Below are 25,053 nucleotides of genomic sequence, written 5' to 3'. Positions count from 1 at the left end.
ACGTTGGCTATTTTTAGCACTTTAAGGAGGCTTGATTGTTTTCATTGCTTAACCGGCTAGCTTTGCATTAATAAATCAAATCAAATGTATTTATTTAGCCCTTCGTACATCAGCTGATATCTCAAAGTGCTGTACAGAAACCCAGCCTAAAACCCCAAACAGCATGCAATGCAGGTGTAGAAGCACATGCTCATGTTATTTATATTAGTGCAGGGTGAGCTGCACACAGTGGACTTCCTTCTAGGGTACACCTAGCACTCAGTGCTAACAGTATAACTGGTTCATAAACACATGATTACTGCATACAATAGCTGTGGGATCAGCAGAGGCATTCAGGGCAGTAAGAGGGAAATCAATTAGGTTGCTTACATTGGGTCTTCCAACACCCCTGGGATAATGTACATTTGCTAAACCATTATGACATCTCAATGTTAGGGATTAATTGAGCTGTGCTTGAGTCAATTATAAGTAAGTCTCAATGCTGCCTTATAATGCTGTGAAAGGATCCAGGAATCCAAATGATTTGGGTGGATCCCATCCTCCTTATAAAATGAGCTTTGCTTCCAGAAGGTAATCAAAATTGTCCAAAGAAATGTTACACCCAGAGCTGCAAGTCTCGTAGTCAGTTTTGGAGGGCTAAAAGTCTGCTGAAACGTTCAAAGCCACGATTTAGGGAGGGCAGAGGGACATATATTAAAAGGGTGCTTGCTGACCCAATCAGTTCTTTAAAAGCTCTTCTACAATGTCATTGAATCCCACATTAACTATGAGACTCAATTTCCTGATGCTGGTTTAATATGTTAGGGAGCAAGTTATTGATGTCCTGATGCAGGTTTATAATGTTTGGGAGTAGCTTATTGATATCGTGATGCAGGTTTATAATGTTATGGAGCAGCTTATTGATATCGTGATGCAGGTTTATAATGTTATGGAGCAGCTTATTGATGTCCTGATGCTGGTTTATAATGTTATGGAGCAGCTTATTGATGTCCTGATGATGGTTTATAATGTTAGGGAGCAGCTTATTGATGTCCTGATGCTGGTTTATAATGTTATGGAGCAGCTTATTGATGTCCTGATGATGGTTTATAATGTTATGGAGCAGCTTATTGATGTCCTGATGCTGGTTTATAATGTTATGGAGCAGCTTATTGATGTCCTGATGATGGTTTATAATGTTAGGGAGCAGCTTATTGATGTCCTGATGATGGTTTATAATGTTATGGAGCAGCTTATTGATGTCCTGATGCTGGTTTATAATGTTAGGGAGCAGCTTATTGATGTCCTGATGCTGGTTTATAATGTTAGGGAGCAGCTTATTGATGTCCAGTACTCATAGCAAAGTTTTTGCTCCAGGGACTGAGACATTTCTCACCATTGAACGTCCCAATACAACGGCCAGAGAAGGGAATGGATAAATCTGCCCATTTCTACCCCTTACACAGTTCGTTGAACCTTTCAAGGGCCCACGAGAAGCAGGATAACGTACGCCTTTGATTACCAGAGATAGGGCACGGCCTGCTGTGGGATGTCTGGACCTGTCAGATCAAGAGAGGAGGAACCAGTGCAGGAAAGCCATTCCTTATGTCAATCTGCTCAGAACATCTCACAGTCCCTCCCTTGATTTGCTTGCTAAGAATAGCAACTTCATTCCTGTAATCCTCACTAGCAAACAATTGCCACAATGGAATCCAGATTGTCAACATTGTCCCGGACAAGAGCGTAATACACTCAGCTTCTAAAGCACTGGAAATGATTGTTCGCTATTCCAAGCGAAGTGGGCTACATTGTAACCGAGCTAGCTAGCTGGCTAGCAGAAGGTGTTGACACAAACACCTATGAACAAAATAAAAATAAGAAAATCAACAGGCCAAAGCAACAGGTCGGGGCGCAGGAGGTATCAGAGTTTGTGACAGGAAATATGGCAATTCTGGGCTCTGAGGACAAATACTACTAGGTTGAGGTACTTCTTTCTCATTGATCTAGTACAGCACATTGGCATCCACCAACCTCTCTGGGGGAGCATTTTTACATGTATAACAACCAAGTCAATTTAGGAATCTGAAGTTGCAAACAACTGTGATTTAGACTTAGTGTTCAATGTTCACAACCCTTTCATTGTTTCCAGACAAAATAAGAAAGGTTCACACAGAAAATCTGATTCTGAGCATGAACTTCCCGTCATAAAGCGAACACATAAAATCCTATGACTTACAGCCCCCATCATCAACTGGCGGACAATGTTCGGACCCAGAACGGGGTCAAAATATATATAGTGTGTATTCAGACCCCTCGACTTCCTCCACATTTTGTTACATCAATTTTAGAAGGCTGTAATTGTTTTTCCCCCCATCAATCTACACACAATACCGCATAATAAAAAAAGTTACCTTTTGCTAATTTATATATTTATTTTTAAAACGGAAATATCACATTGACATAAGTATTCAGACCCTTTCGTCCGTACTTTGTTGAAGCACCTTTGGCAGCAACTACAGCCTCGAGTGTTCTTGGGTATGACGCCACAAGCATAGCACACCTGTATTTGGGGTGTTTCTCCCATTCTTCTCTGCAGATCCTCTCAAGCTCCGTCAGGTTGGATGGGGAGCTTCTCTTCACAGCTATTTTCAGGTCACTCCAGAGATGTATGATTTGGTTCAAGTCCAGGCTCTGGCTGGGCCACTCAAGGACATTCAGAGACTTGTCCTGAAGCCACTCGTGCATTGTCTTGACTTGTGCTTAGGGTCATTGTCCTGTTGGAAAGTGAACCATTGCACCAATCTGAGGTCCTGAGCACTCTGTAGTCGGTTTTCATCAAGGATCTGGCTGTACTTTTCTCCATTCATCTTTCACTCGATCCTGACTAGTCTCCCAGTCACTGCCACTGAAAACCATCCCTACAGAATGATGCTGCCACCACGCTTCACTGTAGGGATGGTGCCAGGCTTCCTCCAGACGTGACTCTTTGCATTCAGGCCGAAGAGTTCAATCTTGGTTTCATCAGACCAGAGTATCTTGTTTCTCACGGTCAGAGTCTTTAGGTGCCTTTTGCAAACTCCAAGCGGGTTGTCATTTACCTTTTACTGAGGAGTGGCTTCCGTCTGGTCACTCCACCATAAAGGCCCGATTGGTGGAGTGCTGCAGAGACGGTTGTCCTTCTGGAACGTTCGGGTTATTGGTCACCTACCGGACCAAGGCCCTTCTGCGCCAATTTCTCAGTTGGCGGGGCAGCCAACTATAGGAATTGTCTTGGTGGTTCCAAACTTCTTCCATTTAAGAATGATGGAGGCCACTGTGTTCTTTGGGACCTTCAATGCTGCAGACATTGTCTGTACCCTTTCCCCATATCTGTGCCTCGACACAATCCTGTCTCGGAACTCTACGGACAATTCCTTCGACCTCAAGGCTTGGTTTTTGCTCTGACATGCACTGTCAACTGTGGAACTTTATATATATATATATACAACAAGGACACTCAATGAAAACAGGATGCACCTGAGCTCAATTTCGAGTCTCATAGCAAAGTGCCTGAATACTTAAGTAAATAAGGTATCAGTTTTTTTTATATATATACATTTGCTTTTAATTTTTTTTTTTTAACTGTTTTCGCTTTGTAATTATGGGATATTGTGTGTAGACTGCTAAGGAAAATGTTTTATTTAATACATTTTATGATGAGGCTACACTGTATATTTATTGTATTTTTTTTACTTAGTCAGGCTTCAACCCCTGGTATCATATAAACACGCAAGACATGGAAGAATGCATAGAATTCCAGGAAATTAGCTTTAAAAACAGCAGCAAAAATCTCTGCCACATGCAAAATGTGTAGAATTGTGGGAAATTGACTTTGAAACTGAAACATTCTCTCAACGCCAACAAGAGAGGTGTGAACAGTTTGGGGTTGTGAGGTGGGGGTTTGTTACTACGCCAATAAATGTTATTATCCACCTGGACCTTTGACACCTTGGAAATGTGTGTGACCCGACCTTCTCAAATAGTACTCGAGTACCCCTGACTTAGAGGCCTCTAAATAGTCTTAACACAAGGTGGCTTTAATCACTTATTATATTTTCATCAAACTGTAATAAGCCGAGCAGAGCCGCTAAGTCTGGGTACAATACCCCTCTGTAGCCTCTGAAACCAGAGGCCCAGAACCTACCCAAACTGAACACAAAGTGCTGATATTCCCTTTCGAAAAGGCAAATAAAAAGGAGGTATGAGAGAGAGTCTTATACCTGAAGTTGTACTGGAGTTGAGGGCAGTTGACAGTGCGCGATGGCACTTAAAGCAAGTTTAGGCTAAATCCAAACCATTGCATAGTGCAAACTCTGGTAGCCCTAAACTAGGCCTAACCCTTTTCAAGTATATTTGTAGAACAGCTTTCACTAAAATGAGTCTTAAGTGAAGAATTTCTGGCAGCATTACTTGCACTGCAGCATGGTTACAAGAACCATCCCAACAGAACCATCTGTTTCAGTCCCTTTGGCAGGGGTCTTTGATGACCAAAACAGACAAAGCCCAGTTTCCAATGGATGAAATTGAAAACCAGAGCTGCTCTACAGACATATCAGCTCTCAAGCAACATAAAATACTCCAGCTGACTTGCTGGAAAGTTTACAACCTTACAATATGAAAAAAGGTGACTGATAATGACTCCGGATGAGAAAGTTAGGGACAACAGACAGTGTAAAAAATGATTGATGGACTGGCTAGACTACCTGACCCAATGATTCACAGCTTAAAGCGCAAGTTCATTAGAGGAATCTTTGGCACCCTTAAAGGGATAGTCTATCAATTCTGGACAATAGCATATGCTGTATATTGAAAGTTACATATACTACATGACCAAATGTATGTAGACACCTGCTTGTCACACATCTCATTTCAAAATCATGGGCATTAATAGGGAGTTGGTCCCCCCTCTTCTGCTATAACAGCCTCCACTCTTCTGGGAAGGATTTCCACTAGATGTTCTCACATTGCTGCTGGGACTTGCTTCCATTTAGCCACAATAGCATTAGTGAAGTCGGGCACTGATGTTGGGCGATTTGGCCTGGCTCGCAGTCGGCGTTCTAATTCATCCCAAAGGTGTTTGATGGGGTTGAGTTAACGGCTCCTTGCAGGCAAATCAAGTTCTTCCACACCGATCTCGACAAAGCATTTCTGTATGGACCTCACTTTGTGCCCAGGGGCATTGTCATGATGAAACAGGAAAGGACCTTCCCCAAATTGTTGCCACAAAGTTGGAACCACAGAATCGTCTAGAATGTATGCTGTAGCGTTAAGATTTCCCTTCAGTGGAACTAAGGGGCCTAGACCAAACAATGAAACAGCCCCAGACCATTATTCTTCCTCCACCAAACTTTACCATTGGCACTATGCATTCGGGCAGGTAGCGTTCTCCTGGCATCTGCCAAACCCAGATTCGTCCGTCAAACTGCCAAATGGTGAAGCATTTTTCATCACTCCAGAGAACGCGTTTCCATGGCTCCAGAGTCCAATGGCGGCGAGCTTTACACCCCTCCAGCCGACGCTTTGCATTGTGATCTTAGGCTTGTGAGCGGCTGCTCGGCCATGGAAACCCATTTCATGAAGCTCCCAACTAACAGTTCCTGTGCTGACAATTCTTCCAGAGGCAGTTTGGAACATGGTAATGAGTGTTGCAACAGAGGACAGACAATTTCTTGGCACAACACGTTTCAGCGGTCCCGTTGTCTGAGCTTGTGTGGCCTACCACTTCACGGCTGAGCCATTGTTGTTCCTAGACATCTCCACTAAACAATAGCAGCACTTACAGTTGACCGGGGCAGCTCTAGCAGGGCAGAAATTTTACAAACTGACTTGTTGTAAAGATGGCATCCTATGACGGTGCCACGTTGAACATCACTGAGCTCTTCAGTAATGCCATTCTACTGTCAATGTTTGTCTATGGAGATTGCATGGCTGTGTGCTCGATTCTATACACCTGTCAGCAACGGGTATGGCTAATTTGAAAGGGGTGGCCACATTCTTTTGTATATATAGTCTAGCTTGAAAACCTGATTGCTGACAAGCAAAACATTTTGGGACTATGTCAACAATGGACTAATGAAACAAATACCAAAAGATTGTTTTAAGTAGATATTGCTAGATTCTGGCAAATAAAGGAACAGTCCACCCTGAAACTATCACAGTTGCTTAACTTGTCAATGTCACCAACAATCTGTGGTTGTTGGGCGAGCCTTGTAGACTGCTGCTGTGGTGACCACAAGCACATAAGCACACTCAAATCTGTGTTTGATTAAGAAACTCACAGTACTAATATATTACTTTAAGGATGTAGTAATTATAGAAGTAGGTATTATACAAAAACGTATGTCTGCCAATTAGTACAGATCCATAATGCTTTTTTATCTTAGTATTGAGGCCTTTACCTCAGAGCAGAAACATGGCCAGGTTGCAAACCCACATTCGGTAACATGACTGTTGGCTGACAGCATGCAAGGAGCGTGCTTTCTTCGTTTTTTTTCACTGCATGTGACATAACAGGGAGGGAGGCATATGTCCATTCAGTTGACTCAAACCTAATAAAACTAGTAACAAGGTGCAAGGTAACAAGCTAGAGTACTTCATTTGAATCATTTTATATTAATCAGTGCATGTCACACCTCATTTGTTTACAATTAGCTAACTTTATGAGTAGCTAGCTGGTAGTGACATCTTTTCCCCAAATTGTCTGGCAGAATTAGTCAATATTAGCCGTTGTGTGCAACCTCTATTAACAGTCCTAGCTATACCAACACCCAAAATCTATGTAACATGAAAATGCATGTTTAGTTGGCTAGCTAGCTAGTTACATGCGTAGTTAACTAGTTAGCTTGCTAACTGAAAGTAACTTGCACGTTTGTTACACAATCTAAACCACAGATAAAAATGTGTCGTAACGTTTATTAACGTTACTTTGTCTATATACTAGTACCAACCTACCTACTGTACTCAACAAGAAAGCAGGATAGCATAAACTTTGCGATTGCAGAAATAAGTTAGCTACAGACACAAGCCATCTACAAAAGATTAACTGGTTGCAGCTAACTAACGTTACTCCCACTTCCAACTCATAAACACTTTATTACCTGCTCGTCGAATCTATTTATCACGGCCTGAACCCATTCCACTGGTTTATGTGCCGCCATGGCCGAGCGGATGGAGACCGCTAATGAGTGCTTGCAATTCCCAATACGAATGTGGACGTTCGTGGCGATGTTAAGCCCGAAATAAATCCCCAAACCGCTGTCTAAAAAAGACAGTACGGGTTGGTTATTTTTCCCTTTGAGCAAGCTTTACCATGCCGCCATGACACACAACCGGAAGTCTTCCCAGTGAAACCGATAGGGTCAGGAGACAGCTGAGCAAAGATGCGCGTGCGTCGCTTGTTGATGTGGAAGGTCGGCAAGAATAGGATTCACACAAACATTGGCAAGGCAATATAATGTAACGTTGTAACATATAACTAACTAGCTAGCTTGATTTGCTACCATGTGGAACGTGTATGCTACCATATGTTACTTAAAATATTTAAAAATATTATACAATTACATCCAAGAATTCTGGTTCTCTTCTCACAACACAAGTCACTCAGATAGCCAGTAACATGCTGCAGGTGCATTTGGCATTTGAAAAAACTATAGCCGTGCAGTGCTACATAATGAGGAATGAATCTGTATCATAAAAGTGTGTTGCAATATTCAGTCTTTTTTCGCTTCAAATACACACACACATGCTAGGGACAAATGTGTAGGCTACTTGTCCAGAAAGGTTTGTGCTGTGGAAGTGGATCTGCAGCAAAAGTATACCTTTACTACCATCTACAGGTCAAAGGTCACACTACCATACAGAAAATGTAAATGCAGGCTATCCACAGAAGACTGAAATTTGAGTGTTTCTCTTGAGAAGTTTAACCAGTTCATTCCCTTCTCACTGAGTGTCCGGCAACATTTATTATTTTATTTGTTGTAAATTAAGTGTGGTTTATTTTACAGGACATTTATTTTACAGTGAATCATTGATATATGCTTGAATGTTGGTTGTGGGACATATCTGAAGTGCTATGTGTGTGTGTTCCATTAATCACACTAATGCCAGGGTGTGTGTGTGTGTGTGTGTGTGTGTGTGTGTGTGTTGGCATGTTCTACACAGTATTCCAGACAACATTACTCTGCTTTGCATACAATGTGATTATTACTGCATAATAGACTACCATGTATTTTCTTTTTTTTTTCAATTTAAAGTTTTATTAAGTTCTCTTGTTTTTCAATCAACCAACAAAACACATTCCACATTCATAATACAAGTTTTTTTGGGGGTATATATATATATATATATATATACACACACATCCATACATACACACAGATACACATACGTACACATATACATATATACATTCACACCCATACACACACACATATCCTACATACCTACACGTACTCACAAATTTAAAAAAATAAAACACACAAAAAACATATAGAAAACTTGCAGCAGCTATCAAGGTTCTTATTAACTATTTCTAGCCTTCGCTGAGACGACGAGCCAATAATTCGTTTTTAGGTTTTACAGCACCTTACATAACATGTGTATACAATATACAATGAAATAGGAGGAAACTGACTCGAGTTTCTACTCATGTGATCAATTTGGATATAAAAATAGGGTGAAGGTCTAAGCAATGCAGCACATTTCCCTAGTCACCCCGTTCACTCTGTCCAGTTTGAAATATAGTTGAATAGTGGAGACCAGAGTCTATCAAACTTGGGCTGTCTCTTGTGGAGGTCATAAGTGAGCTTTTCAAGAGGGAGAAAGTCAACAATCTGGTCAATCCACATTTTAAATGTAGGAGGGGTATTAGAGGCCCACAATAGAATAATACATTTCTTAGCAAAGTATGTAATAGTCATAAGCAAATTTTCTCTGTCAGGATCAAGAACAAAGTCCTGCTGGGCATTAAGAAAATAGATGCACGGGGTCATATCAAACTGTACATCTAGTATTTTCTGTGCAGCAGTATGTATAGATTGCCAGAATCTGGCAATCTCTCTACAGCTCCAAAATACATGCATATAGGTTCCACTTTCAGAGGTACATCTTTTACAGTTAGGAGACATATCTGTTTTCATTCTATGGAGTCTCAAAGGAGTGTAATAAAATGTGTACAACAATTTGTAATTAGATTATTTCATTTTTACATTAGTAGAGGTGCAGTATACCCTGTTACAAACCTCCGCCCATAACTCATCACTGATAGTCAGACCAAGGTCCTTTTCCCAAATTATTTTCAAAGGAGTAAAGGAGGAGCCTCCTTTCTCAGAAAGGAGTCTATAGATGTAAGATATTTTGCCTTTAATGGATTGTGCTGTGACAAGAAGGGTTTCAACTTCATTCAACTGAGTTCTAAACCTCCTCTTGGAAGTAAATGAGGAAATTACATGTCTAATTTGAAGATATTTTAAAATAATGGGATCTTGGCACATTGACTTCACTGCAGAGCTCTTGAAAGGATTTCAGTGTAGTGGTTTTCTGATGAAATAGGTCTGAAAAGGTCCTGATTCCTAGAGTATGCCAAAGATTAAAGTTGGCATCCCTCAGGGCTTTTGGCAAGTCTGGGTTGCCTACTATAGGCGAGTGAGAACCTATTTGGGAGGAAATGCCCAGGTATTTCTTACAGTCCCTCCACGCTAGTAGGGTGCTGTAAATCACAAAGGTTTTGGCTATGTTGCCCACTTCACTAAAGTTATTAATGAATATAATTGAGCTTAAGGGCAATGAACCACAGGATTGGGCTTCTATCTGAATCCACGTTGACTCCTGTCTGTTTGTGATCCATGTTAGCATGTTGCGGATTTGGGCAGACCAGTAGTACAATTGAAGGGAGGGAAGGGCAAGACCACCCTTAGATTCAGGTTTTCGATAGAGTGGAAAACTTGATCCTAGGTTTTTTATTGCCCCATATAAATTTGGGGATGCTTTGGTTAGTTGTTTTGAAAAAGGAAACTGGGAGATAGCATGGGAGCATCTGAAATAAGTAGTTCAGTCTAGGGAGGACATTCATACGGATGACATTAATTCTTCCTACTAAGCTAATTGGGAGGGAGATCCAGGTTTGGAGATCGTTCTTGATTCGATCCAGGAGCAGAAGATCATTTTCCTTGAAAAGGCTATTCAGATCTGGTGTTATGAAGATCCCGAGGTATTGAAACCCCTGTGTTTTCCATTGGAAAGGACATAGTGTCTTCATACAGCTGGTGAGTGTAATATTGAGAGGGCAGATAGTGGATTTGTTAAAATTTATCTTATAACCTGTAAATTTGCCATACTGAGCAATTGTGTCTAAAATGAGAGGGAGGGATTTCTCAGGGTTGGATATGTAGAGCAAGACATCATCCACGTAAAGTGAAATTTGTGCTGCAGGCCGCCTGCAGAAACACCCATAATATTTGTTTTGCTCCTTATCAGCTCTGCCAGAGGCTCCGCCCCCAACAAGTAGAGCAGGGGGGACAGTGAGCACCCTTGTCTTGTGCCCCGTTCCAGAGGGAATCTGTCAGAGTTCAGTCCATTAGTAGTCACCATGGCATTTGGATGAGAGTATAGTGATTTGATCCATTTAATAAAATTTGGGCCCATATTGAACTTTTCTAAGACTGAAAACAGAAAGCTCCACTCCATCCTGTCAAACACCTTCTCAGCATCCAGTGAAGCCAGCAGGACAGGTGTCTTCTGTGCGTTTACTTGATCAATAATATCAAAAAGACGGCGAATGTTATCAGAAGAGTATCTGTCTCTAATAAATCCAGTTTGGTCCGCTTTTATTATTTTGGGAAGAAGAGTGTTTCGTCTTTTGGCGAGCAATTTGGTAATTATTTTATAGTCGAAATCCAACAAGCTTATGGGCCGGAAGGACGAGCAGGATAAGGGGTCCTTGTCCTTTTTGAGCAACACTGTAATGCGAGCTGTGTCCATTGAGTCTGGGAGAACTCAGTTTTTGCAAAAATCCTCCAGCATTGGCATGAAGATAGGGCAAAGCTGGGGCCAAAAAGCTTTGTAGAACTGTCTGGGGAATCCATCTGGGCCTGGGGACTTGTTAGGTGGCATGGAGGTAATTGCCTCCAGGATCTCCTCAGGAGTGAAGGGGGAGTTGAGATCTTCTTGGTCGGTCTCTGATAGTTTAGGTAGCGAGATTCCCTCTAGGAAAGAGTGGAGTTCTGCCTCCGTGTGTTTTCTCTCAGAGATACAGTATATAGTTTGCAGTAAAAATCATGAAAAGTTAAATTGATATTTTTTGGGTCATATGTGACCTCGTCCTCTGCTGTTCGGATAGCCATGATTGTACGCTCTGACTGCTCCTTTTTTAATTGGTAAGCAAGCAATCTACTGGGCCTATTGCTATACTCATGGTATTTCTGTTTAGTAAAGAAAACTTTTTTTTATCTCCCGAGTATAGTCCAAATTCAGTTTGGCTTTGGATGCTTTAAGATGACTCCAGGAGGTGCTGTCTGGGGATTGTTTATGTATTTTTTCACAGCATTCCAGCTCCCTCTCAAGATCTAGCCTGTGTGCTTCCATTGCTCTTTTCTTAGATGAAGCATATGCAATTAGATTACCTCTTAGCGTGGCTTTAGCAGCGTCCCACATTGTGGCCGGAGAAACAGGAGAATCTTTGTTGTCTTGTGTGTAGTTGTCTATCCATGTAGTTACCAATGTATGGAACGCTTCGTTTGATAGCATGGAGGTGATGAATTACCAGCTCTTTGACCTCGGGATGTTTTTGCAGAGGTCAAAGCAGAGGTGGACAAAGGCTTGATCTGAAAGTGCTATGGGTCCGATTGTACATGTGGCTGAATTTATGAAACTCTTTGGGATAAAAATGTAATCTATACGGGAGTAGGTGTTATGGACATTAGAGTAGTATGTATAGTCCATAGATGAGCTATTAGTCTCTTTCCAGATATCTATCAGTCCCATCTCTTTAGTAAGAGAGTTCAACATCTTTGCAGATCTAGGATTTGTGGTGGGGACTTGAGATTATTTGTCTAGGGTTGGGTTAAGGGTACAATTAAAATCTCCGGCCACCACGCCAAAGGAAACACAATGCTCATTGAGCCGGGTTATCATTTTTGACATGAAGGCAGAAATATCTGTGTTAGGGGCGAATATGTTTAAGATAGTAAGTAATTGGTTGACCATATAGTGACCCAGTTATCAAAATAAATCTCCCCTCCGGATCAGATATGTTTTTGTCAATTATGACTGGAATTTTTTTATGGATAAGTATGGCTGTGCCTCTACTATTTGATTTGAAAGATGAGAAATACACCTGTCCCACCCAAGCTTGGCATGTTCAGCATCACAGAGGTGTGTCTTGTAATAGCGCGATGTCTGCTTTTTCCTTTTTTAGAGCACATAGTATGTTTTTCCGTTTTATTGCATGCCCTAGACCATGGCAGTTCCATGTCAATAGATTTAAGGTACTAGTCATCGTCATCGAACAGTAATCGAACTTTAGTGCAAGTCATCTCTGGGTAAAAGTGGATAGTAGTTACAGCTGCGTTCACATAAAAGGAAAATAAATGGTGTACATAAAATAATAATCTCTGAACACCCCAGCCGAGTTCCCAAACAACTCGACACATCCCGTTGGATCTATTACCCCCCCCCCCCCCCTATCATACCTTGAAGGCAGAACTCAGCGTGTCAGAGTGAGCAATGAGCTGTCGCCCACTCTCAGCTATGATGTGGGCGTGCCCCAAGGGTCAATGCTAGGGCCCCTCCTGTTCAGCCTGTACATTAATGATCTGCCTTCTGTCTGTAGTGGGTCTGAAGTTCAAATGTATGCAGATGATACAGTGATATATGTGCATGCAAAGAGCAAGCAACAAGCTGCACAAGAACTGACAACTGCATTGGTACAGGTTGCAAAGTGGCTCAGTGACTCATGTTCGCATTTCAATGTGAAGAAAACTGTCTGCATGTTCTTCACAAAGAGGGCAATTGATGCTACTGAGCCAGATGTCTATGTGTCAGAGGAGAAGCTCCAGGTGGTATCTGATTTTAAGTACCTTGGCATCATACTTGATTCCAACCTCTCTTTTAAAAAGCAGGTAAAAAAAAGTAAAAAAGGTAACTCAAATAACCAAATTCAACCTTGCTCATTTCCGATTTATACACAATTGTTTGAATACAGAGGTAGCAAAACTGTACTTGTGCTTGATAGGAAGCCCAATAGCCATAATCACTGTTACATCCTCAGAAAGCATGAGCCCCTGAGTTGGAAAATTATTGTGCAATACACGGATGCATGTCTTGTATTCAAGATCCTAAATGGCCTGGCCCCCCCTCCACTCAGTACTTTTGTTAAACAGAAAACCCAAACATATGGCAGCAGATCTACAAGGTCTGCCATGAGAGGTGACTGTATAGTTCACTTAAAGAAAAGCACCTTTAGTCAATCTGTTTCTCTGTGAGAGCTTCCCATGTTTGGAATATGCTGCCATCAGACACACAAAACTACACCACCTATCACACTTTCACACAAAAAAACATGGCTAATGGCCAGTCAGACTTGTGAACATAATCCCTACTTCTGTATTGCAGCTTTCCATGTCGTCTGTTGTCTGTAGCTTGTGAGGTGTGGAAACACTTTCTTGCTTTTATGGATTTCGTCTTGTTGCTTTTTGTGCTATGTTGCTCTGTGTGCATGCTATGTCTTGCTTGTCCTATGCTGCGTGTGCTCACTGCTCATTGATTGTGTCTATTGTTATTGTAATTGTTTTTAATAACCTGCACAGGAACTGCGGTTGAAAATTAGCCGGCTGGCTAAAACTGGCACTTTTACTGAAACGTTGATTAATGTGCACCGTCCCTGTAAAAATAGAAATAAACTCTAACTCAAACTTTTGTTTTTACACTGCTCCTACTCACTGTTTATTATCTATGCATAGTCACTTTACAAATTACCTCGATTAACCTGTACCCCCGCGCACTGACTTGGTACCGGTACCCCCTGTATATAGACTCGTTATTGTTATGTACTGTACATTTCTTGTGTTACCTTGTGATTGATTCGATTTTTCTAACTTTAGTTTATTTAGTAAATATTTTATTAACTCTATTCCTTGAACTGCATTGTTGGTTACGGGCTTGTAAGTAAGCATTTCACGGTAAGGTCAGGTTATTAAAAAGCTGTTTGTCACGCCCTGGCCATAGAGAGGCTTTTATTCTCTATTTTGGTTAGGCCAGGGTGGGACTAGGGTGGGCATTCTATTTTCTTTATTTCTATGTTTTGTGTTTCTATGTTGTGGCCGGGTATGGTTCTCAATCAGGGACAGCTGTCTATCGTTGTCTCTGATTGGGAACCATACTTAGGTACCTGTTGCCCACATGGGTTTTGTGGGTAGTTGTTTTCTGTATGGTTAGTTTCCTTACAGAACTGTTTGTTTTCCTCTTTGTTATTTTTTGTTCTAGTGTTCTGATTTTAATAAAATATCATGAACACGTCTCACGCTGTGCTTTGGTCCAGAACATTCACAGGAAGAGGATCGTTACACTGTTGTATTCAGCGCATGTGACAAATTACATTTGATTTGATTTGAAGGGCAGAGCCCATCTGTTTTGAGACCCACATTTTTAACATTTTGGGGGCTTGCCTGTTTTGCCTGTTATTTTGGCATTAATACGTGTCACATATCCTTTTGCAAACAATGGCAAAAAAATGTATATCATTGAGTTAATAAAGCTGCATACAAACATGGTCTCTTTTTACTTTCTTGAGTAACGCAGCTCTTAAATGCAGGTGTTTCAGCCTAGCTCAGGGCTTTCTGTGGTGGTGGGGCAAGCCAGCAGAAAATATGGAGCGTTGTGTCGTGATTGGCTCAGTGTTCTGTCACTGATGGGGACACTACTTCACCTCCAAGTCGAAGGGTAGAGCTAGAAAATTCTAGCCCCTTGGGTGCTGCCATAGAGTTACATTACAAGTGCCCATCCAAGAAGGCTCAAGGTCATTGGCCACAGATAAAATGAAGTCAAATCACGTTATATGTACAGTAGCGTTGATTGGATTGATCATGTCAGCATCTGTAACGGCTGTCTTGAGTGGAAGAAAGAGAGGACCAAAGCGCAGCGTGGTTAGTGTTCATCTTTTTAATGGAAAACTGAACACTTCAAAAACACAAAACAACAAAGTGACAACCGAAACAGTTCTATCTGGTGCAGACACACAACGACTGAAAATAACCACCCACAAACCAGAGGTGGAAAAAGGCTACCTAAGTATGATTCTCAATCAGAGACAACTAACGACACCTGCCTCTGATTGAGAACCATACTAGGCCGAACACAGAAACCAAACATAGAAAAACAAACATAGACTGCCCACCCCAACTCACGCCCGGACCATATAAACAAAGACAAAACAAAGGAACTAAGGTCAGAACGTGACAGTACCCCCACCCCCCCCCAAAGGTGCGGACTCCGCCCGCAAAACTTGAACCTATAGGGGAGGGTCAGGGTGGGCGTCTGTCCGCGGTGGCTGCTCTGGCGCGGGACATGGACCCCACTTCACCACAGTTTTTGTCCGCCTCCTCAACCGCCCCCGTGGCCTCTTACGAGCGGCGACTGGGGACCCTAGCCGTGGGTCCCGAATGGACGGGAGACTCCGGGCAGCGCCGGACAGGCGGGAGACTCCAGCAGCTCCGGAGTGAAGGCTGATTCTGGCATCGCCTGGCTGACTGACGGCTCTGGCGGCTCCTGGCTGGCTGGCGGTGGATGCATGCAACATCTGAGCAGGGGAACAAGACCTATATCTACATGGGACACATTCTTTTCACAGCACTTCAATACAGAAAATATTTCGTAGCAGGTTAGGAGAGCTTTTTCGCTAACCTTAACCCTTTTCCTAACCTTAACCTCAGTCTCCTAACCTGTAACATGAATTCTCCTAACCTGCTACGAAAAAGTAACTTAGATATTGAAGTGCCTTGAAAAGAGTGTTTCCCATATCTACACACCAACTTCTAAGAGAGTACCAAACCTTTCTGCCAATAACAGCTAGTTTTCCATTTTCCTCTCCACACTCAGACCACTCCCAGACAGTCCTAGCAAAATTTTAGCTTGAGAAACATGTTTTGCTAAAAAGCTGTTTTTGTGGAAATGTATTACAGTAATTTACTTAATTGTTACCCAGAAATGATTTGATATTGAAATAAAAATGGCTGCATTTAACCTTTAAACCTCCACGGGATTGGTGTCCCCCCCGCGGAACTGTTGAGCTAACATAGGCTAATGTGATTAGCATGAGGTTGTAAGTAACAAAAAAAATCCCAGGACATAGACATATGGGAAGAAAGCTTAAATTCTTGTTAATCTAACTGCACTCTCCAATTTACAGTAGCTATTACAGTGAAATAATACCATGCTATTGTTTGAGGAGAGTGCACATTTATGAACTTGAACATTTATTAATAAAGGAATTAGGAACATTTGAGTCTTGATACAACATTTTGAACAGTAATGCAATGGTTCATTGGATCAGTCTAAAACTTTGCACATGCACTGCTGCCATCTAGTGGCCAAAATCGAAATTGCACCTGGGCTGGAATAATACATTATGGCCTTTCTCTTGCATTTCAAAGATGATGATACAACAACAACAAAAACACGTTTTTTTTTATTGTATTATCTTTTACCAGATCTAATGTGTTATATTCTCCAACATTAATTTCACATTTCCACAATCTTCAAAGTGTTTCCTTTCAAATGGTATCAAGAATATGCATATCCTTGCTTCAGGTCTTGAGCTACAGGCAGTTAGATTTGTAATTTTAGGCGAAAATTGAAAAAAAGGGTCTGATCCTCACAGATATGTGCACCAGATATTTACATTTTAGAATGTATTTCATCAAGAAAGTACGTTATACATGTCTTTTTTAATCTTACTCTTAATTACAAATTATTTATTTGGCTGTGGTTCATTTGATTTTCAGCACAACCCTGTTTGATAACTTAAAGTATTATAGTGACCTCTTGTGGTCAAAAACTAAACTCATTCAAATGCAGGTTTTCCATACACTGTCTTGTCAAACAGTGCAATGTTTGATTGTTGAAATTACATTCTTCTAAAATTCTTACACTTCTGGATGAGAAATACAAGTCACTGTTCCAATACTGTTTGATTCTGCCGTTTTTGAAATATTATGGGCAAATATGAGAGCATTTGAGATTGGGACACCAACTATAAACATTTCAGTTATTCTTCGATAATTTCAACATTAATTACTAAAGATCTATACACATACATACCATGCAAATATCAATAAAAAGAGGCACACATGCTACAAATAGTTAGTTGACTACCCACCAGTCAATCAGATTAGATTATTCTGAAAATAATAATGTTATAAGAGACAAAGTCCCTTTAGACAACATAAATGACTGTGTGCACACAGGTCAAAACTACTCTGCCAGCTATGTATTTCAACAATTACAAGGAATTATTGAAAAGTATCCTACAAACATTGTTAGAATGAGAAAACGTGTCATGTTTTATCAAACAGGTGTGTTTGTATTGAAGAACCCTGAGATTGTGTACAGTAGGACTTATGTGTGAACAGACTGAAGATAATGACTGTAAACTGAACGTATACAATTTTCCAGCAAAATGTTTTACTTTTCTGTCTTTTCAAACTCAGGAACAGTTTGAATGTTCTTTATGTAATTTAGGCTATAGTATGGATGTTAAAGCTAAATCTTTCTTTCTGAATCAGGAGTATACTCTTATTCTCCAAATGCCCAATCTGAGCAACCTATGCTATAAACTCTCTTTCCCTTTGTTGTTTCAAAAGTGGAAAATGCTACATCTGAGAATCACACAGAATGGGCCTTTCACAGCCAAGACTTCTTAGTTCGTCCCATCTTGGCCATGTTTGCCAGTTGAACCTTAACCCGGTCCCTCTCTTCCGGAGTCCTCTTGGAGGTGCACTCCACAGTAGAATCGGTCTCAAAGGTGATGGCTGGGACATGAGTGAGCAGGTGGCCCCCAGCCTTCTCCTGGGCCATGGGAGTGGGAGTCTGCAGGACCAGCCTGCCTCTCAGAGAGTGTTTGAGCTGCAGCAACAGAGGGTTGTGGTGGTCGTACAGCCCCACAGGGTCCCTCTCAGGGCGGAAGCAGGTGGAGCAAGTGGAGCACAGTATGCGGAAGATGTAGACCCAGCCCAGAAAGTGCAGCTCTGCGATGTTGAGCACAAAGCAGCCCAGGCTAATGCTGAACATGAAGTTGAGAAAGATTGTCTTCTCAGTGGCACGTGACACGAAGCAGTCTGTGCGGGTGGGGCAGGGGTAGGTCTCGCAGCAGTACAGTTGGGGCACCTTGAAGCCAAACAGGTAGTACTGCCCCACCAGGAAGGTGATCTCCATGACGGAGCGCAGCAGCACGTGCAGGATGTAGATGAGCAGCACCTGGCTGGAGAGCTGAGTGGGGTCCTCCCCCAACTCCCCATAGACCTCCTCCAGCAGTCTCTGCTCCACCCCCTCCGCTTCCTGACCAACCCACTCCTCCCTGTATCCAGGGCAATAGGTGGACATACCAGTCTCCAAGTTCTCCAGCCCTTCCCTTCTCAGCTGCCCAAAGACCTTCTTGGAGGTACGCTCAGCCATCACCTGCCCCCTCTGGATCTCCAGCTTCTCGTCCTTGGCGATCTTGTGCAGGGCGTAAACAATGTAGAAGATGGACGGCGTGGAGACCAAGACGATCTGGAAGACCCAGAAGCGCAGGTGTGAGACGGGGGCGAAGGTGTCGTAGCAGACGTTGTTGCAGCCGGGCTGCAGGGTGTTGCAGGTGAACTTGGACTGCTCATCGCTGTACACCGCGTCCCCCACCAGGGTCACCAGCAGGATGCGGAAGATCAACAGGCAGCATGGTCAGCCAGATCTTGCTGATCACTGTGGAGTGGTTCTGCACCTCGGACAGGAAGCGTCCGAGAATGGACCAGTCTCCCATGGTTTAACCTGGGGGAAGGGGTGGGGAGGTTTGAGAATGGACAAGCGTGTGAATCAGAACCTCTCAGTGCACTGCTACCTAATACAGTAGAGTCCGAATGATTTAGACACCCACATGCTTTTCATTCAAAAACAAGAACATTTCTAAGTGACCCCAAACTTTTGAACGGTAGTGTATGTAAAGTAACATTTTCTACTGTTTTGCAAACAGTGAGAGAAAATGACTTCTTATCTGGTCTAAGATGGTTGAATAAATAATTTTACAAAAAATGTCACTCATTATCTCATTACTTCTCAAACAGCTGTTGATACAGAATAATGCTAGAGTATGCCCATATCAGTGTGGGGGATACAATGCAAAGGAAATTGTAACAGCAGAAAAGTTTTTTCCTCCTTTCCCTTTATCATAACAATTGAAAACATAAACAGAGAAGAACAATCTTAACAATATAGTTAAAAATTCCCTCACCTCTGGATCGTTTGTCTCTTTCCAAACCCAAATCTGTAAAAAATGCTTTGCCATGCAGTCCGCATTGACCATAATTAATATGAGTTCTGTTTTATGGACGATATGAACGGTGTTGAGCCTGATATGGGAAAATAGGCTGACCAGACATATTCCTCCACTTTATCTGAAACTCTCATTGTACTGTGGGGATAAAAAGGCAGCCAATGTACAGTTTAACAAAGATTTAAAAATACAATGGGAGGCACCTTTTCTGAACAGCCGGGATAGTCAAACAATAACAGCAGGGAAAAAACTGGAAAAGGAAAACAATGGCAGTTTATGCAAAGGTTCTGCTCTTCGCCAGTTTAAAAAATAACAATTTAGAGAAATGGAAGATCGAACATTTCTCACTTTTACAGATTATGCTCAGTCAATCTTTGAATGAAATGTGATAACATGTGATGGCAAATTAGAGGAATCATCCAGTAGTTTTAGGCTTATATTCACCAGTTATGACTACAGCATTTCTCTTTCTGGAGACCTCTAGTCTTAGTGCTTTGCCCCATCCATTTATAGACCTGACACAGAGATAAAATCTCACAATACATAATGTTCACTAAAATTGTCTTCCAGGAACTGTCTGTACGAAACAGGACTGTGGTATCCTTTCAAATGGTATACTGAAAACACTATAAGCAGCTTGCATCAATGACGTATGGATCCAATCCAAGTCTACAGACGAAACACACAGAACAGGTTGTATCTCTATTAAAATAAGTATTTTAAGAGTCTATCCATCCACTTGAATGTCCATCATGGGATCCAATGTAAAGACCAAGCCTCAGTATCCTCTGCAGCATCTGTGTCTCTGCTTCATCGTGATGTAGTCCACCCACTGTGGCTCTGGAACCGAGGACATGAGGACCATTCCCCTGCAGTTGGCGAGGGCAGGAATTCAATTGTTACTTTGTGTGGTTGGGCTGAAAGGCTGGATTAGGTCTCGTCCGTGTGTCATACAGTGCATTCGGAAAGTATTCAGACCCTCTGACTTTTTCCACATTTTGTTATGTTACAGCCTTATTCTAAAATGGATTAAATTATTTATTTTCTCATCAATCTACACACAATACATACCCATAATGACAAAGACAGAACAGGTTTTTAGAATTTTTTACAAATGTATTAAAAATTTAAAACAGAAATAGTATTCAGACCCTTTGCTATGAGAATTGAAATTGATATCAGGTGCAACCTGTTTCCATTGATCATCCTGAGATGTTTCTACAACTTGATTGGAGTCCACCTGTGGTAAATGCAATTGATTGGACATTATTTGGAAAGGCACGCACTTGTCTATATAAGGTCCAACTGTTGACAGTGCATGTCAGAGCAAAAGCCAAGCCATGAGGTCAAAGGAATTGTCCGTAGAGCTCCAAGACAGGATTGTGTCGAGGCACAGACCTGGGGAAGGGTACCAAAACATTTCTGCAGCATTGAAGGTCCCCAAGAACACAGTGGCCATAATTCTCAAATGGAAGAAGTTTGGAACCACCAAGACTCTTCCTAGAGCTGGCCACCCGGCCAAACTGAGCAATTGGGGGAGAAGGGCCTTGGTCAGGGAGGTGACAAAGAACCCGATGGTCACTTCGACAGAGCTCCAGAGTTCCTAAGTGGAGATAGGAGAACCTTCCAGAAGGACAACCATCTCTGCAGCACTCCACCAATCAGGCCTTTATGGTAATGGGCAGAAAGAAGCAACTCCTCAGTAAAAGGCACATGACAGCCCGCTTGGAGTTTGCCAAAAGGCACCTAAAGACTCACAGACCATAAGAAACAAGATTCTCCGGTCTGACAAAACCAAGATTAAACTCTTTGGCCTGAATGCCTAGCGATACGTCTGGAGGAACCCTGGCACCATCATGGTGTGGGGATGTTTTTATTTTTTTACCTTTATTTAACCAGGTAAAACCCATTGAGGTTAAAAACCTCTTTTGCGAGGGCGACCTGGCAAGAAGGCAAAACAACAGAGAAATAGCAGTGTGTCATTAAATATTACAGAAAATTACAAAATACACACAAAAGACAAAGTGTCACAAGTTACAAGTACAATTGAAGATTAGAAACAATTGCGGTTATCACAAACAGTGTTGTCAATCAGAGTCTTAAAAACAGGCAAGAACAATAACTTTAAAATCTTTTGAAGCATGATCCAGGATGAAGGGGCATTATGGGAAAAAGATTGTTTCCCCATCTCAGTTCTATCCTTAGGAACAGACAAGGACAGCAGCGACTGTGAACGAAGACTGTATTTACTGACTGATCTGGTCAGTAAAGAACAGAGATACAAAGGGAGGGACTGTGAGACTAGTCAGGATCGAGAGAAAGATGAATGGAGAGATCAGAGAGATCCTTGAGATCCTGCTCCAGAATGCTCAGGACCTCAGACTGGGGCAAAGGTTCACCTTCCAACAGTAGAACGACCCTTAGCACACAGCCAAGACAATGCAGGAGTGACTTCGGGACAAGTCCCTGAATGTCCTTGAGTGGCCCGGCCAGAGCCCGGACTTGAATCGGATCGAACATCTCTGGAGACACCTGAAAATAGCTGTGCTGCAACTCTCCGCATCCGATCTGACAGAGCTTAAGAGGATCTGCAGAGAAGATGGGAGAAACTCCCCAAATACAGGTGTACCAAGCTTGTAGCGTCATACCCAAGAAGACTTATTAAGTCTGTAATTCCTGCCAAAGGTGCTTCAACAAAGTACTGAGTTAAAGGTCTGAATACTTATGTAAATGTGATATTTTAAATTTGCAAACATTTCTTAAAACCTGATTTTGCTTTGTCATTATGGGGTATTGTGTGTAGATTGATGAGGAAAATAACAATTTAATACATTTTAGAATAAAGCTGTAACGTAACAAAATGTGAAAAAAAGTCAAGGGGCCTGAATTCTTTCTGAATGCACTGTATGTAAACACTACAGGGCAGCCAATGCTAGTGGGCCAAATATGATCAATAATTGTTGATCTAAATGAGAATATTGAGGAAGCCTTTGGCTTTCTGAAAAACACCAATCTGTGAAAGACAAAGACAGAAATGACTAACTAAGCACTAAGCATTGTCATGCCTAGAGGTGTAAACCATTGATAATTAATAAACCTTTTATAGGACCTATATACTGTAGATGCTTCAGAAATAATTTATAACCAAATGTCTCGCAAGATAAAGTGTTGCACTATTGACTAGACAGCACGTGTGCCTACTGTAATGTTTGATCATGTACCACTTCAGTTTAAGTATGTATAGATCAGTTTAAAGGGCAAATAGAGACGTTTTTATCTCAATATCAAACCCTTTCTGGGTAAGGAATAAGTACCCTACTGTGATTGTTTTAAATGAAAATGGTCAATAAGAAATTAAAATAGCTTCTTAGCAAAAAGCAAATGCTCAAGCAAACATTTTGCTAGGACTGTCTGGGAGTAGTCTGAGTGGGGAGGGGTAAATTAGCTGTTGTTGGCAGAGGTTTGGAACTACCTTTCTTATTGGTCTATTAACTAATTAAGCGCCGGGTGAAGTCACCATGCAGGCCAAAACTCTATCCCAACAAAACAGGCTGAAATTTCAGGCAGCTCTTACACTGAAAGGGCATTATCATAATTTCACAGTATTATTGCAAACACATTTATTTAACTAGGCAAGTCAGTTAAGAACAAATTCTTATTTTCAATGACAGCCTAAGAACAGTGGGTTAACTGTTTATTTTTCCTTGTCAGCTTGGGGATTTGATCTTGCAACCTTTCAGTTACTAGTCCAACAATGTAACCACTAGGCTACCTGCCTCCTCAGACATAGCCTGGACATATACAGTGCCTTGCGAAAGTATTCGGCCCCCTTGAACTTTGCGACCTTTTGCCAAATTTCAGGCTTCAAACATAAAGATATAAAACTGTATTTTTTTGTGAAGAATCAACAACAAGTGGAACACAATCATGAAGTGGAACGACATTTATTGGATATTTCAAACTTTTTTAACAAATCAAAAACTGAAAAATTGGGCGTGCAAAATTATTCAGCCCTCTTAAGTTAATACTTTGTAGCGCCACCTTTTGCTGCGATTACAGCTGTAAGTCGCTTGGGGTATGTCTCTATCAGTTTTGCACATCGAGAGACTGACATTTTTTCCCATTCCTCCTTGCAAAACAGCTCGAGCTCAGTGAGGTTGGATGGAGAGCATTTGTGAACAGCAGTTTTCAGTTCTTTCCACAGATTCTCGATTGGATTCAGGTCTGGACTTTGACTTGGCCATTCTAACACCTGGATATGTTTATTTTTGAACCATTCCATTGTAGATTTTGCTTTATGTTTTGGATCATTGTCTTGTTGGAAGACAAATCTCCGTCCCAGTCTCAGGTCTTTTGCAGACTCCATCAGGTTTTCTTCCAGAATGGTCCTTTATTTGGCTCCATCCATCTTCCCATCAATTTTAACCATCTTCCCTGTCCCTGCTGAAGAAAAGCAGGCCCAAACCATGATGCTGCCACCACCATGTTTGACAGTGGGGATGGTGTGTTCAGGGTGATGAGCTGTGTTGCTTTTACGCCAAACATAACGTTTTGCATTGTTGCCAAAAAGTTCAATTTTGGTTTCATCTGACCAGAGCACCTTCTTCCACATGTTTGGTGTGTCTCCCAGGTGGCTTGTGGCAAACTTTAAACTACACTTTTTATGGATATCTTTAAGAAATGGCTTTCTTCTTGCCACTCTTCCATAAAGGCCAGATTTGTGCAATATACGACTGATTGTTGTCCTATGGACAGAGTCTCCCACCTCAGCTGTAGATCTCTGCAGTTCATCCAGAGTGATCATGGGCCTCTTTGCTGCATCTCTGATCAGTCTTCTCCTTGTATGAGCTGAAAGTTTAGAGGGACGGCCAGGTCTTGGTAGATTTGCTGTGGTCTGATACTCCTTCCATTTCAATATTATCGCTTGCACAGTGCTCCTTGGGATGTTTAAAGCTTGGGAAATCTTTTCGTATCCAAATCCGGCTTTAAACTTCTTCACAACAGTATCTCGGACCTGCCTGGTGTGTTCCTTGTTCTTCATGATGCTCTCTGCGCTTTTAACGGACCTCTGAGACTATCACAGTGCAGGTGCATTTATACGGAGACTTGATTACACACAGGTGAATTGTATTTATCATCATTAGTCATTTAGGTCAACATTGGATCATTCAGAGATCCTCACTGAACTTCTGGAGAGAGTTTGCTGCACTGAAAGTAAAGGGGCTGAATAATTTTGCACCCCAATTTTTCAGTTTTTGATTTGTTAAAAAAGTTGTAAATATCCAATAAATGTCGTTCCACTTCATGATTGTGTCCCACTTGTTGTTGATTCTTCACAAAAAAATACAGTTTTATATCTTTAGGTTTGAAGCCTGAAATGTGGCAAAAGGTCGCAAAGTTCAAGGGGGCCGAATACTTTCGCAAGGCACTGTATATATAAAGCAAATCATGTTTTTGACTGCACTGGGCCTTTAATCGTTTAAACTTCTCAATTGTATGTCCACAAATTTGATTGTGTC

At 41.6% G+C, this 25,053-nt stretch overlaps 1 protein-coding gene and 1 pseudogene across 4 annotated transcripts in view; both read right to left on the bottom strand.

The window, feature by feature from the left end:
• LOC110504061 (neurofibromin) overlaps positions 1-7,386 on the bottom strand; it is a 118,714-nt gene extending 111,328 nt beyond the window's left edge. For 2 of the 4 annotated variants that reach the window (XM_036962074.1, XM_036962075.1), the window contains exon 1: positions 7,116-7,386. In XM_036962074.1, coding sequence (XP_036817969.1) covers positions 7,116-7,175 — 60 coding nt within the window. In that variant the 5' untranslated portion in view covers positions 7,176-7,386. Of the gene's footprint in view, positions 1-6,416; positions 6,507-7,115 lie in introns of those variants that run through there. The other 2 variants (XM_036962073.1, XM_036962076.1) reach the window with 2 other exon arrangements.
• A 9,406-nt stretch (positions 7,387-16,792) lies between these two features.
• LOC110503380 lies at positions 16,793-19,024 on the bottom strand (annotated as a pseudogene).
• Between the last annotated feature and the right edge of the window lie 6,029 nt (positions 19,025-25,053).

This window comes from Oncorhynchus mykiss, chromosome 24 (assembly GCF_013265735.2).
Source record: "Oncorhynchus mykiss isolate Arlee chromosome 24, USDA_OmykA_1.1, whole genome shotgun sequence".
Lineage (NCBI taxonomy): Eukaryota > Metazoa > Chordata > Actinopteri > Salmoniformes > Salmonidae > Oncorhynchus > Oncorhynchus mykiss.
This window is presented reverse-complemented; position numbering and strand designations above follow the sequence as displayed.